Here is a 15,858-nt window from a genome sequence, read left to right on the forward strand (position 1 = left end):
GGAAGGAAAAAAGTATCTACCTCTCAGCATCTTATGGAGTGGGAAGTTGATTTGAAATCAACCATCATTTACTCCTTCTCAAAATAGCCATGCATCACTGCTATAATTATTACCTTCATTTGAAAGAAACTGATGTTCAAAAAAGAGAACCGACGTGCCCAGGCAGGGCATCCATGGCAGATCCAGGCCTTGAACCAGAAATCCGTTATTTAGAAAATGGAGCCTCATACCTTACTTACACAGTTGGTAAAGCATCTGCCTGCAATGTGGGAGAGACCTAGGTTCAACTCCTGGGTCGAGAAGTTCCCTTGGAGAAGGAAATGGCAACCCACTCAAGTATTCTTGCCTAGAGAATCCCATGGACAGAGGAGCCTGGCAGGATATAGTTCATGGGATCGCAAGAGTCAGACATGACCTAGAGCTATTTTTATATATATATACCTTACTGAGGACCCTGACTGACAACAGTCCAGTAGGAACTGGAGTGAGATTTTGATTGGACTTTTCATCCCCACTTTTCAGCTACATAGTTACAATAGCCTTCCAAAGGAATTTACAACCAGTCCTCCACTGAAACTCTGAACTCATTGTAGCAAAGTGCTATCCTGTAAACAGTAATAATTCAGCCTTATTTTCATCCCTGCCATTGATGTTACATAATATCCAGTTTCCCTGGTGGCTCAAATGATAAAGCATCTGCCTGCAATATAGGAGACCCAGGTTCGATCTATGGGTTGAGAAGATTCTGTGGAGAAATGAGAATGTGGAGAGGAGAATGGCAACCCACTTCAGTATTCTTGCCTAGACAGAGGATTCCATGGACAGAGGAGCCTGGTGGGCTACAGTAAGTGAGGTTACAAAGAGTCAGACACAATTGAGTGACTAACACTTTCACTTTTTTTTTCAATATACAGCTATACATTCATTCATTCATTCATTTCACTAGCACCACCACACACTATTCTCTGGTAGAGTCTGTCATGGGAAGCTAAAAAAACAAAGTCACTGCCCCCAAGTTGCTTAGTCAAGTTGGGCAGATAAAATAAGGGTCCAGGTAACTAAAACTCAGGGTTAAATTTGACATCTGCTGTGAGGAAGATACAAAGGGCCACAGGGCAGAGAAGAGGGGTGCAAGGGTGGATTAGGAGAGTCCCAGTGGCACTACTCGTGGTAAAGAACCTGCCTGCCAGGAGACATAAGAGACACCTCCAGTTTGATCCCTGGGTCAGGAAGATCCCCTGGAGGAGGGCATGGCAGCCCACTTCAGTATTCTTACCTGGAGAATCCTATGGACAGAGGAGCCTAGAGGGCTACAGTCCATTGGGTCACAAAGAGTCAGACACGACTGAAGCAACTTATCATGTATGATATAAGAACTAGGACACACCAGAAGGACAGAATTTTGACAAGGGAATGTGGGAGGAGGAATTTGTAGGTGGAGGAAACAGCAGTATCAATTTGAGGACCATTGAATTGCCTGGTTTGAGTGGAGAGCAGGATTCAGTGTCATGTAACCTTCCCTGTTGATAATATTAAGTGGGGTTCTAGATGATTCTCTGCCTCTGCACACATACTCACCAGATTTCCTGGCCCTCTGCTGAATCAGCTTCATCTCCAAGAATACATCCATGGACATACCACACAGTCAGCCCTGTACCCAGCCTTTCCCCCACCGTCTGTCCCCATCCCTCTGCCCATCTGCGAGACTCCACCCCAAGTTGGAGACAGGAGTAAAGGAACAATTGTTGTTGCTGCATTAGCAAAAAGTCTCCAGGGAGCACGAAAGTGGTCAAGTGCTCTGGAGCCTCTGATTCCCAGTGAGAAAACAAATCTGAACATGGCATTCCTCTGCTTGGAACTTTTCAGTAGGTTTCCCCGCTCTTGGGCTAAAGATCAAAATCCATAACACGGCACACCAAGCCTGACTTGTGTCATCCTCTCCAGCCCCACGCTTCCCACATCCCTTTCCCCCCACCAGTCCTCTGCCCAGAATGCTTCTAGAATATTCCTCCTGTTTTTAGCACCACATTGCTGAAAGCATTCAGTTTTCAGCTCAGACTCCTATTCATCTCTCTGCCCAATGCTGGTTCCTTTGTAATATGTTTCCATTGAATCATGGCCTTTCTTTCACATATTTATTTGTATGATTAGTTTAAGAATAGCTGTGTCCCTTACTAGCCAGAAAGCTCCATGAGCACGGGGTTGCCTTCTGTTCTTGTTCACAGTAGTAGCACTCCATAAATGCCTGTTGAATTTAAACTTTTTATTTTATATTGGAGTATAGTTGATTCCTGGTTGCTTCCCCGGTGGCTCAGACAGTAAAGCATCTGCCTGCCGTGTGGGAGAACTGGGTTCAATCCCTGGGTTGGGAAGATCCCCTGGAGAAGGAAATGGCAACCCACTCCAGTACTCTTGCCTGGAAAATTCCATGGACTGAGGAGCCTGGTAGGCTACAGTCTGTGGGGTTGCAAAGAGTCGGACACGACTGAGTGACTTCACGTTTGTTTGTTCATAGTTGATTAACGATGTTGTGATAGTTTTAGGTATACAGCAAAGTTCTTCAGTTATACACATACATGTATCAATTCTCTTCAAATTCTTTTCCCATTTAAGTTGTTATATAATATTGAGCAGAGTTGGCAGTGCTATACAGTAGGTCCTTGTTGATTATCCATTTTAAATGTAGCATATCTGTTGAATATTGAATGAATGCACCTGAAGCCCACGTTTGGTTTAATATACCTGTTTTATACTTACAAATGTAGCCTGACTGTGCAACTTGGAGCTTTTCTCAGAATCTCAATTTGTTTAGTGAGCCTCCATCCAACTAAAGGCTGATACAAAAGCATCTTATTTTAATTTATTGCTGGAATTTTCTATTCATTCTTATCATAGAAATTCAGCCCTAGAAGGACTCTTAGAGGTCACAGAAGCTTGGGAGTGGTCCTCTGCATCATTTACACATGAATGATCCAAGGAAATAGTCTGGCATTTGAGCCCACGTCTGTAAATTTCAATCCAATATACTTTTCAGTGGTTGAACTTGGTGTGTGTATATATGTTTGTGTGTGTACTTGTTTTATGAAACCTGGTCTGATTCCTTCAACTGGATGTTTTCCTTCCCTTCTCTGATCGTGTGTGTGTGTGTGTGTGTGTGTGTGTATGTGAGAGAGAGAGAGATAGAGGGAGTGCCGAGAACCTCTCTATTATATCAGTTTTTTTGTGCATGCCTATTTTCTCTGAGCTCCTTAAGGGGAGAATCAATGCCTAATGCATTTTATTTTCCCCAGTTCCCAGTGTAGTGCCTTGTAATGGCAAATGGATTTTATCTTGTGTATCAACTGCAACTCTGAGCAATTTGTAGTAGCTGCTTGGAATGCTCTGGCAAGAGGGAATTTAAGGCTATGTCTAGATTCAGTGGAAAAAAATTCTGTAATCAATAAATGCAGTCTACAAGGGTATGAAAGGGGGCCGTAGTGGTACATATACTCCATGGGGGGCCAATAATAAAAGAGCTTTGAAGGAATGCATAGACAAATAAACAAACCTTAGTTTTCCAAATGTCCTATGTAACTACTTTCTCCTGAGCATCCAAGAGAATAGTAATGTCACCCTTCTCAACAGAAGTCTTCAAACTAATCAGAGGAAGTGATGTTCATAAACACATTTCTGAACAAAAAAATTACAATCATCAATGTTATCAAGAGTCACCCACAGATAGTGTTGGGGCCCATGAATCTCAAAGTGAGAGCTTAGGTAAAGATGGAGAAACCAAGCAATGCAGACATCCACCATGTAACTGAGTGTATACACAAGAGATAAAGTCCAAGCTCTCCACCTCGCAAAACAAACAAAACAACAACTCTCTACCTTGATTGCAAAACAGTCGTATATGGTAGTGATAGAGATGAGGGGAGGAGAAATATTGTGACTTTACTCACTCAAAAATGTTCCTCTCATGACACTCCAAAAATCTGCTCCTCCCTTAAATGGCTACCCCTGTTCCACCTCCCCCGATACTCATTCTTTATCCACAGCCACCCACCTCTGCCTTGGAAGTCTTAGCACTTAATCCTCAATCATAAGTTTCACTTCTTTTTGGCACTTCTTGTGTTGGGCCTTTTTCCTGCCATTTGTTTTTTATGTCCTCGATCTTACAAGGGTGAAAGGTCACTGAGTTTTGGAGTCTGCAAAGCTGGCTTCACATATTAGCTTAGACTCTTATTCACTGTGTAATATGGAGAAGGCACAATCATTTTCACTGTCAGTAGCATTATCTATAAAATGGGAATAATAGCCTTTCAAGATTATCATAAAGTGTAAATAAGATGACATGTATGAAGTCTCTGTTACGTGATGGGTCTTCAAAATGATCTTTGTTTACTGTCCCACCGGTCTTCCATTTTTTAAATTACTACATGAAAGCCAGTTTTTTGCTTTTTGGCTGTATCTTACAGCTTACGAGATCTTAGTTCTGTGACCAGAGATCAAACTGGAGCTTCCTACAGTGGAAGCATGGAGTCTTAACCACTGGACTACCAAGGAATTCCCTAGACCAATCTTTTGAGAGCAAGAGTTCCATATCTGTTGTGTCCTCTTCTGTTTATTGCAGAGTGAGGAATAGATATTATTAAAATAAAATAATACAATGGCAGATGCTGAAGGATATGAATCAGGTGTAAGCACATTGGCCTGCTTACAGTCCCAGCCAAGTAACATGATTTTATTATACTGGTCACATGTCTTTTAAGGAGCAGGCAGGACTTTGGTAAACTTGAGAGATTATTCTTTATACTTAAATCAGGCAGCATTTCTCAGCTCAAGACCATAGAAGCTGAGCAGGAATGTGGGTCCAGAGTTGTCTGATGCCCCAGGTTTTTTCCAGAGAAGCCAGAAATGTGGATTTTTATGCCAAAGTTTGAAAAGAATTGTGCAAGTCAAGCAAAACAAGTCCCTGGACTGTTAGTTTGCAGCTCTGAAAATGATGATGCTTGATGCTTAGTTCTTGATCTTCAGCAAGAACTAAGAAGGCATGTGTCTGCTGCCAGTGCCTAACATCTTGTTAGAATGCCCTCGGGCTTCCTAAGTAGGTCCACATCAGAGGGAGCTGCCCTGCAAATAGGCACATTGACCTCAACCTGATTGTCATGTAGTCTTCTAGCATCTATACTGTGTGATTCTTTGATTTTTGGAAACATTTGTTCATGTGTGTTAGTCCTGTGCCAGGTGTTCTCAGCCACACCAAGCAATACCTATACATGGTCTTTCTGAATAACAATTCACATTCTGGTGGTAGAGTTGACCTATAAACACACAACACCAGGAACATTGCAGGACAAATCAACTGGGACTTAAAAATTCAGTGCTTCCAGGAGCCAAGCAGGTGAAGACAAGGAGAGTAGTGGGTTGTTTAAGAAAGAAGCCATCCAGGTGGGATACTCCCATCCTAGTCAAGTGGGGTTACACAGACCCAGGGTCCAGTGTGGCCAAATGGTTTAAAATTTCAAAGAGAGCTAAGATGCCCACTTTTTGATGTGCAGTTCCATGCTTCTTAAACACTTTGCTGACGGGGGCTTATAGATGGCCATTGGATGACTCCTTCTGCAGAGTTTGATAACTGGCCAATGAGAGGCCAGCATGGAGTACCACAGGAGGTCAGAGCAGGTGAAGAACTAGGTCAAGAGTTCTCTTTGGCATATGCTGTTCCTCCTGCCCGAAACACACTTGTCTCACCTCTTTCTGCTCCCTGCCCTTGACCTCCTGGAATGTTTCTGCTTATCATTGAAACTCAGATGAACCACCAGCCTCTGAGAGACTAACCCCACTTCTCAAAGCATCTCCTGATCCTCCATGCAAATGGATGCTGTAACATTTGAGTGAATGAGTGAGTGAAAGTTGCTCAGTCGTGTCCAACTCTTTGTGACCCCATGGACTATACAGCCCATGGAATTCTCTAGGCCAGAATACTCGAGTGGTTATCCTTTCCCTTCTTCAGGGGTTCTTCCCAACCCAGGGATCGAACCCAGGTCTCCTGCATTGTAGGAGGATTCTTTACAGCTGAGCCACAACGAAACCCATGAATACTGGAGTGGGTGGCCTATCCCTTCTCCAGGGGTTCTTCCTGACCCAGGAATCAAACCGGGGTCTCCTGCATTGCAGGTGGATTTCTACCACCTGAGCTATAACATTTGCATTACATTTTAATTTTCTCTTTACGGCACAGTTGGTTTCACTGGGAATAAAGTCCTGCCAGGCAAGGAACATGTCTTAATTTTGTCTGCATGTCTAGTACTTAACACCATGCCTGGGCTTGGTTAAGGGCTCAAAAAATGCTTGCTAATGGAATGCAAGACTTTTAAAAGAATTTCTCCAAGTGTGATTGCCATACTGACTGCTACCATATCTCCCCAGGGTTATCTCTTGAATATTCTGATTCAGAAAGTCTAGAGTCTGCCCCTGAGTCTTGCTTTAAACAAGCTCCCTGGGTGAATTTTTTGTGCACAGGATCTCTCAGCTAATCTGTAACTGCCTCCCCCCCGACAGGGAAAGAGACTGTGTCTTGTTTGTTGGTCATGGTGTTCCTAGCACCTGACACAGAGCTGAGCATACACTGGAAATTCAGTGTTTGCTGAACAAATAAATGGATGGATAAATGAAAAGTAAGAATTAAATTGCAACAGTGCTCAGAACTTCCTTGGTGGTCCAGTGGCTAAGACTTTGTGCTCCCAGTGCAGGGGGCCTGGGTTAGATCCCTGGTCAGGGAACTGGATCCCACATTCAGTAGTGAAGAGTTGAATACCCCAACTAAAGATCCTGCATGCTGTGACTAAGACTTGGTGCAGCCAAATAAATACATAAATATTAAAAATCATTACAACAATGCTCCTCCAAAATCTAATGGACACCCCAGCTAGTATTTCAGTTATAAAGACACCAATATAGGCTGAATAGCTGGTCCATAACTGCCATCTCTATGGACAGACTCCTCAACTCCTGCCCTTGTGAGACTGGAAGAGTACTCAGTGCGTGCGTGCATGCTAAGTTGCTTCAGTTGTGTTCAACTCTTTGTGACCCTGTGGATTGTAGCCCACCAGGTGCCACCTGGGAGGCCCAACAGAGTACTCAGATCAGATCAGATCAGATCAGTCGCTCAGTCGTGTCTGATTCTTTGCGACCCCATGAATCGCAGCACGCCAGGCCTCCCTGTCCCTCACCAACTCCCGGAGTTCACTCAGACTCAGAGGAGATCCTAAAGCATTTGGGTTGCCAATTCAGTGACTTTACCCCTTAATGATGGCAGAAAAGGAGAGCAGGAAAGATGGGATGCCACAAAGATGTAGAACTCTCTTCTTGGCTGGAGGTATTAGCAATAGTTCTCCTGCATCCCCTACTGTAAGCACCATTCTGCCTTTTTAAGCAGTCTCCTGTTGCTAATACATCTAGCAGCAATAGTTCCTGTTACACTTCCTCTCCTTTCCCTTCTCCACCCTCTGGTGGAGGGATCATGAATAGCAAAATGTATAGGAAAACAATCAAATGACCTGAAGAATGGTGAAAAAAATAAAGATTTGTTTATTTTCTGGAGGTAAGACTGGGATAGTTAATTTAAGGTTAACTACTAGTCCAGATATCAAAAAGCACATGAAATTAAATCCGAATATCATGTTTTTTTTTCTGTTTTCAATAAATTATTAGTTAAGGCATTGTACCTAAAACCTCTCTACTCCTTTCAATATTTTTCACTCAATCCAATTGGGATAGAAGTCAGTTTTCCCAGACTAGTGAACCACAGTGAGCACAGCCCCAGAGGGTTTCCTAATCTCATATGATAATTAACAGAGAATCTTCCAGGCAGGCTGGGAATTACAATGTCACCATGACCACCCCAGTTGCCTAGTACTCTCTCAGTTCCCGGAACTAAAGAGAAGAAACTAATGGTCTAAGAACAAAATAGCATTACTGTTTCTCAGGCAATCCCCCGAGCAGTGTTCCCACTGAACTGCAAACCACCGAGAACAAAAATCTTTTATCATCTCTGTTTTTCCAATAACCGTATCAGTTCATAACATTTAAAGAATGACCAAATTCATAGAAACCTATGCTCTGGTATATGGCAGAAATCAAGATGAAGAACCCAGATCTACTCGATACAGGTTCACTAACCACAGTGGATAACACCCTGATCACATTTCAGTCCTCTCAGTAAATGGACAGCAACCCTATTAGAGATCAAGTCTTAGGTAGTTAAGATAACAGTATAGAAGCATCACTTTTTGCCTTAGAACATTCCTCCAATTTTTATCTTGTATTGTCTTGTCCTGTCGGTCAACATCTTGACAACAGAATAACAGTTAACATCTCTTTCCACCAAGCTCTGCTGGAGACAGTTCTCAGCAGTGTGAGTGAATGCACATTCCCTAAGCCTGTAGTCCTTCTAGAGTAATGGACACCTTTGAGAGAATGACAAAAGCTACGGAGCCTCTGTCCAGGGAATAAATAAGCATAGGCACATACATGCAAAAGGTTATGCATAATCTCTGGTGGTTCTTAGATACCTTGATGACCATACCTAAATCTTCCCCTTAAAAATTCTCCTTTAATCCATAGTGAAAGAAATGAGAGGTTGTCTAATAACCAAATACCTACACAATATTATTTTCGCTTTCCAGGGAGATGGTTTCACAGAACTACAATTCACCAATTAAACTTCAGCTCTTTTTCAAGGATAATGAGTAACACAGTTGACAAGATTTTTAACTTCAACATTACCAAAATGTAGAACTGCTGTTTTATTTGTTCAGCAGGTCACTCCTATGCAAAACCGTAGCTACAATCTGAAGCTTTTTAAAGTTTCCTCCTTAGGGGCTTTATCAGGTCACTGCTTGTAAAGACTCTGAATGCTCCCTTTTGTTTCTTGTGTAATCTCAGTAAAATTGATCTAGTTACCATGGGATCTGTGTATCTATCACAGTGCCCAGGAACAAGGACCTTGGGCTCACAAGACCACCATTTACTTTTTAGGTGACCCTGGGCAAGTTGTATAATCTGTTGCAGCCTTACTTTCAGCTTCTCTAAAAGGAAGATATTAATAATATAGAGCACTGTAGGGATCCTGTGAGGACTGAATAAAATAACTTGAAAATAGTTGTTGGCACACAGTAAATCCTCAGTAAATGGAATCTGAAATAATGATAATTTTTTTGATTGAAGTATTGTTGCTTTACAATGTTTCAGGTGTACAGCAAAGTGATTCATATATATATATATATATATATATATACACACACACACACACACACATACACACACACACACACACATATATATATATACTTCATGTGTACGTGTGATCACTTAGGTCCGACTCTTTGCGACCCCATGGACTGTAGCCCACCAGGCTCCTCTGTCCATGAGATTTTCCCAGCGTCTCCTGTGTCTCCTGCATTAGCAGGCAGCTTCTTTACCACTGAGCCACCGGGGAAGCTATACTTTTCCAAATTCTTTACCATTATAGGTTAATACGAGATGCTGAATATAGTTCCCTGGGCTATACAGTAGATCCTGGTTGCTTATCCATTTTATATATGGTCGTGTGTATCCGTTAATCCCAAACTCCTAATTAATCACCCTCCCCTCACTTTCCCCTTTGGTAACCATAAGTTTGTTTTCTATGTCTGTAGGTCTATTTCTGTTTTCTAAATAAGTTTATTTATATGATTTATTTAGATTCCACATACAGGAGATATCATATGATTGTCTTTCTCTGACTTCACTTAATATGATAATCTCTAGGTCCTTCCATATTGCTGCAAATGGCATTCTTTCATTCTTTTTTATGGCTGGGTAATTAGAGTAATTATAATAATAATTCCAGTTGTTGGATTAATAATTTAAATTCTTGGAATCTGCAATACATTATCTTTTGAGTGTTCTTAGGAATAGGGAGAATGCTGAATTCTCTGTTTGAGCCTTCAAGGCATGTTCAGTTCAAATCGCTGAGAGCTTGTCAAGAGGGGAACCGTGGCAAAGAGACGGAGGGAATATGGTACCTGCCTTCTGCCATCCACAGCTCAGCACAAGCTACTGAGGCCACAGTGGCACCCAGAGCCTACAGTGCCAATTTAATCCAGTTTCGAGTTGTTCTTGCCCATTCAGTTTATACTTCTATGCCATCAATTGCCATGTGAGCTTAATCCCTGGAGGGAAAATGTCACTACTGATTAAATTTTGTGCTTTCACCTGTCTTAAAATGGCAGTCATGCCACCATACAGGTTTCCTTTTCACCCAGTAGTCAAGAAAAACTCAAAATGGTGTTTGTTGCCCACATTTTATAATGCATTCAGTTCAGATGGCTGAAATTCATCTCTCCTTTCTCCTTCTTGGGCTTCCCTGGTGGCTTAGAGGGTAAAGCATCTGCTTGTAATGCAGGAGACCTGGGTTCGATGCCAGGGTGGGGAAGATGCCCTGGAGAAGGAAATGGCAACCCACTCCAGTATTCTTGCCTGGAGATCCCACAGACGGAGGAGCCTGGTGGGCTACCGTCCACGGGGTCACCAAGAGTCAGACAGGACTGAACGACTTCACTGTCACTTTCTCCTTCTTGAGGTCACCTCTGTTCTTTTTGTGCTCAAACGCCATCCCAAAACTATGTAAGCCATCAGTCACTTCAGAAATAATGTAGGCTTTGGAAATAATGTAGGCTTCAGATTTTTAAATAGTTATGGGTCCTTTCTAAAAATGGGAAACTCAGTAGACACCTCAGGTATCCTTTCTTATCCAGCGGCATTTTCTTTTAACTGTGCATAGGAAGGACGTAAATATTATAAACCACATTCTCCAAGTCAGAACTTTTCATTCTACGCTTCTCAGAAGTTTCCTATGTATGAAACTCTCAAGTGAACCAGAAAACCTCTGCAAGTTTAGGGGAGATGCAGTCAACCCCAGTACCCATCAGGCTGGCATTCAAAGTTAGCTGACAGCGAGAACGCAAACCCATCCCATGAAGCACTGCAGGATCTCAAATATCAATGAACAGAATCACTCAAAAGGTCCTGGACAGTTTTCTTGGAGTGCTTTCTCTTAAGACAAGGGATGACAACTCATCGTTTTTGCAATACCACCTGCTATGTATAGGCCCTCCCTTTAATGGTCGATCGCAGAAAGAATTCTCAGAAATAGAAGCATTTACTTACATCTGTAGGTCATCTCAAAGCTGTCGCTGATGTTCACAATATCAATCTGGGGGAGCAACTTTGGGGGCTCTGTGAGTTGTGACAAAGCAAATCTAAAAGCAGCATGTTCCTGTGACTGCTGGTTTGGAAATAATCCCCCTGCAAAGAAAGAAAATGCAACATGGTATCTGGGCTAGAGATAAGTTTGATTCCTCAACAGCCCACCCCAGATGGGCCCATTTCTTCTCTCCAGGTCAGAGTCACTAGTTGTTTCCTGATTCTGGGGATCAGAATTCACATGGACTCAACTGGATCCTGGGGTTTCAACTTCTACAGGTGAGCTTTTATTGATAAAGCCTCTAATTATCTGTCATTCTGCCCAAAGATTTGATTGTTCACCCCTCAACTCAGTTCAGGTCAGAGAAAACAGAATTGTGGAGTTTCTCTTCTCCCTCTCTCTCAAGCAAACCACTTAGGCACCCTGTGCTCTCGTATGCACGTAAACCCTAGCTGTGTCTAATTTTTCCTGTATCAGACCCAATTCTCATTAGAGAGCCATACAGGAAGTAGTATTAACGTGTGTTGCAGAGTGAACTCTAGCCCTGGGATCCTGTGAGCTTCCCTAGTGCTATGACCCTTTCTTTGGCTTTGACACTTGTAGTCTTTGACCTGGCAAGACCTGTCTGCCAGTCCTCTACAGTTTATTCATTTTTTCTGAAAAACTCTTGATTATCTGCACAGAGTGTTTGCCGGTTCTTTCATCACTCATCCCAGGAGTGACTTGTTACATAAGGGGTTGCCATTGTGTGTATTTGCATGGTAACACCTTGGACTTGGAAGATGTGGGGGCTTAGGAATGTCCAGAAGATGCTAGCATTCTATTCTAGCAAAAAGCAGAACCAGAGGTGCCTGGTGGGGCTCCTGTTCCAAGCAACATGAATACACACCTTACCTTCGTATTTACTGTCAACATGTAAATAAATTAAAATGCGTTTCTATGAACTGAAATCAGCAGTTTCCAGAGACTGAACTATAGTGAGTGTTTACATAGAAGTTAATCCGAGATTCCTCAGAAATCCCAATCCCAATATGATGCATTTCTAACTTCCTATACAGTAGATGTGTGTTTGTTTTTAACAATCAGTAAATAAATTGTAAGGCTTTTGTTACAGATAGTGCAAGTAGAATGAAGTAACGTCTGGTGACAGTGATATTTTGAGTGTGTGTTCCAGAACTTAACATTTCAACCTTTTATGTGAAAATAAAAACAATGGTTCAATCATTTGAAATCAGATTGGGGCTAAATATGATGAAAAATCTGCAGAGATACATAAATAAGCATACCATAGATATATACACAAAACATCTCGTGCATTTATACATCCATGGCAGTATACACAGATGCACTTGGAGAAAGCAAGTCCACATATCTGAAGACAAGTATTTCCAATCAGCAAAGTATGGGTAAGACATAAGTACCAGCATAAAGAATGTCACTCGTGAGAGCAAATGATTTACCCATGGTCATGTGTCTCCATTTTAAAGAGTAAAAGCAAAAAAACTCCTTCTTAATTCTGATGCTCCACCCCCACCCCAAGATGACCACACCCCAAACACTTCCCAGTCTCCCTCCTCCCCTGCAATGAATGAAGGAGAGTGAGTGGGGGTGGGGAGGTAGGTGGCTATAGGCTGGGCTGCAAGAGAAGTGTCTCCGGAGGCAGGAAGTTTTGTTTTGCGTCTAAGGCACTAATACACATACACAGACACACTTCAGGATATAGCTTAACAGGTGTCAGGAAACAAAGCAAGTTGCTCCGCGGCTATTCCAGCTACCCTCAGAGCCAGCCCACTGGAGAGGCCAAAAGAGTACAGTAGCACATGTGTGCCCAACAAAAGACCACCTTCAACACATTGCCCCACAAACACACATGCTCACAAGGAACACAAACTCCTAGGAATGGGAACTTTCTCTACTGGAGCCCTGCCTCTAACTGGAGAGAGTAAACAACCCAGACCCAGCAAGATGCCTCCAAGCAAAGCAGTTTGCTGGATTCCGGGACACAAACAGCCCTGAGATGCTGGTCATACTGAATTCCCAAGCCCTTGTGGACGCACGTCATTATTGGTGTTACTGCTCCTGTTTATTTGGCTTTCACCCGTTATTGCTGGGAGAAGCAGTATCTATCCGCTGTCCCATAAATTCAGGGAGGGTGGGGGTCCTCTTTGAGAAGCATGACAACCAGGAAAGGGAAATGGGGGACAAAAAAAGCATGCGGCATCATGTTGAAACCTGCCTCCAAGTTGCGAGGCTGGAGCTCAGTGATGGGGAGAGCTAAGAGGAGGGGAGAGGGACATGTGGATGTGTGTTTGTGTGTGTGTGTGTGTGTGTGTGTGTGTGTGTAAAAGGCAGACGGTCTCGTGGACAGAAAATCTAAGAGGAGTGGGCGATTGAAGGAGTAGGGGGAGAAAAACAGGCTAGGAAGTTCCAGAATTGGAGGAGCGGGAACCCCCAACCCAGCATGGCAGACAGCAGACAGAGGCAGTTAGGAGAGTCCAGAGTGGGAGAGACAGCCCCCTTCACCAGGGGGGTGGCTTTTTATAATTATTTTAGTGAATGCAATGAACCCAGCATCCTTCATTCCTTCTTTTAGAGGGTCTCTTTCCCCTCCCCCAGAGGAGAAATCACTGCCTCTCTCAAATATAAATGTGTATATTTAATACATAATCATACACATAAATACACACACCACACATATTTATATAAATAAATGAAATCAGGCATCATCTACCAAGCCATGGAGTTAACTCTTTAAACACCTACCACCTCTTTCCTTGTTAGAGCCTGATTTTTTTTTTTTTCCTCCAAAGCAGTGGTTCCTCCATTTCACATGCTTATGCCTAGAGTGTGAGTGGTGTGTGAGGACCTGCGTGTGTGTATGTGTCTGTGTGTGTGTGAGAGAGAGAGAGGGACAGAGCACAGTTTCCTTCTCTGCCCCATATCCCATCCAGAGAAGCCCCCTCCCCACACCATCGCCCAAGCCTTCACATCGCTGCTGGACAGCTTGGGGTAGATAGCCCAGCACAACAGCCCATAGTGGGGGTGGGGGAGGACACAAACCCCCTCCCCCTCAAAAAACTGGCCAGACCCATGAAGTCCCACCCCAGGCTGCCCCTCTCACTCACCGATCTGGATATTGTTGGGGAAATTGGCACCTACTACCGCGCCTAGGAAACCGGTGCAGAAGAAGGCAAAAATGTGCTGCATATTCCTTTTTGCATTGGCGAAAAAGAAGCCCAGGTCCAATCATAGATTTGGTGTTCCCCCCTTCCCTTTCTTCCTTTCTCTCTTCTGCCGATTCTTTTCCTCCTGCCGTTCCTTCCTTCCTCGCTTGCTTCCTGCCTGCCTTCTGCGAGGTTTGTCTGTTTCCCTTGGAATCCGAGCGCTTAAACTGCAGCGTTAACACCAACTGACAGCCAGATTAACTGAGCACGGAAAAGAGAAGCCTGTCCTCCTGCGAGCTGAGTGCCGCTCCCCCTCTGCTCTGCTCTGCTCTCCTCTCCTCGCCGCCTGCCTCTCGCTCCCTCCCTTGCTCCCTCGCTCTCCCCCTCACTCTCACACAGGCAGCCAGCTCTATGCTAATACCCACCAGCAAGCCAGCTCCCCGGATCCGCAGCTGACCTCCTCTCCCCATGGCCCCCTGCCTCCCCATCCTCACCTTAGCCTCCTGGTTGGGTGTGCTGATGGGTGGGTGGGCGGGTGAGGGGGTGTGATACCTGGAGCTTGCTCCCGAAAGGGACAGCCCTACCAGTCCCCTTCACCCTCCCCCGCCTTCCTCAGCTCTCTCTGCACCCCCCTCCCCCAGCCCCCCAGCCAGCAGAAGCAACTGGGAATGTGGGTTCAGCTGTAAGTCAGTAGGTGGCAGGGGGTCCCCACAGTAGTCCTGCATCCACCCGATGCTTGCTGCTTGATCTAGGTCACTTTTCTAGGAGTGCGAGAGCTGTACTGGATATATCTCTTGCACTCCACTGGCCCAATTATTCCTACAACTAATTCCTGAGGGGAAGACCCTAGAAAGCCCTGCTAGGAACTTTAAAGGAAAGAGGCTTCCCCACCCCCACCCCTCCCCACGCTGGGAGGAATGCTAGAAAGGCAGACAAGAGGGTCTGGAATGATTGGCAATCACATGTCTTGACTTGGACACTCAGTGGTCCCTGCTGCCTTTACAAGTGGGATTGGTGGTCTCTTCAATCCTCTGCATTTTAAATGAGCCCCCTTCCCCCTTCCTCTGCATTCCACAGGAGTCTACAGCATCCTAATCTTGTGGGTGTACAATAAAGGCTAAGGACACTTACACAGAGCAATTACATGAGTCATTTTGCAGGGATTCTAGTGAGAGGAGCCAGGCTTCTTTCAATGATCTCTGGATGTTGGTCATTACTAGAGTAAACTGGAACTTCCTAGACCCTGCTGGACAGGGGCTTCTGCCGAAACAGTCCCTAAAGAAGACAGCTGTGCTCAGGGCTGTCCTGTGGGTTGCATAGCAGTCGTCTGAGCAGTCACAGAGCACTTTACAGTTTCTGAAGCGGCTTCACAGGGTTACCTCACTCTTTTCTTACACCAGCCCTGGGAAGTGTCTGTGAAAACACAAACAAACAAACAAACAAACAAGGCTCCAGGGATTAAAT

General features: G+C 44.0%; 1 protein-coding gene across 4 annotated transcripts in view; it reads right to left on the reverse strand.

The window, feature by feature from the left end:
• Window positions 1-14,773, reverse strand: part of GRIA1 (glutamate ionotropic receptor AMPA type subunit 1) — a 360,169-nt gene extending 345,396 nt beyond the window's left edge. For 2 of the 4 annotated variants that reach the window (XM_025292372.3, XM_025292370.3), the window contains exons 1-2: window positions 14,356-14,771; window positions 11,194-11,331 (exon numbers count right to left, since the gene is read on the reverse strand). In XM_025292372.3, the coding sequence (XP_025148157.1) occupies window positions 11,194-11,331; window positions 14,356-14,437 (220 nt within the window). In that variant the 5' untranslated portion in view covers window positions 14,438-14,771. Of the gene's footprint in view, window positions 1-11,193; window positions 11,332-14,355 lie in introns of all 4 variants that reach the window. The other 2 variants (XM_025292371.3, XM_025292374.3) reach the window with 2 other exon arrangements.
• Between the last annotated feature and the right edge of the window lie 1,085 nt (window positions 14,774-15,858).

This window comes from Bubalus bubalis, chromosome 9 (genome assembly GCF_019923935.1).
Source record: "Bubalus bubalis isolate 160015118507 breed Murrah chromosome 9, NDDB_SH_1, whole genome shotgun sequence".
In the NCBI taxonomy this organism is placed as follows: Eukaryota; Metazoa; Chordata; class Mammalia; order Artiodactyla; family Bovidae; genus Bubalus; species Bubalus bubalis.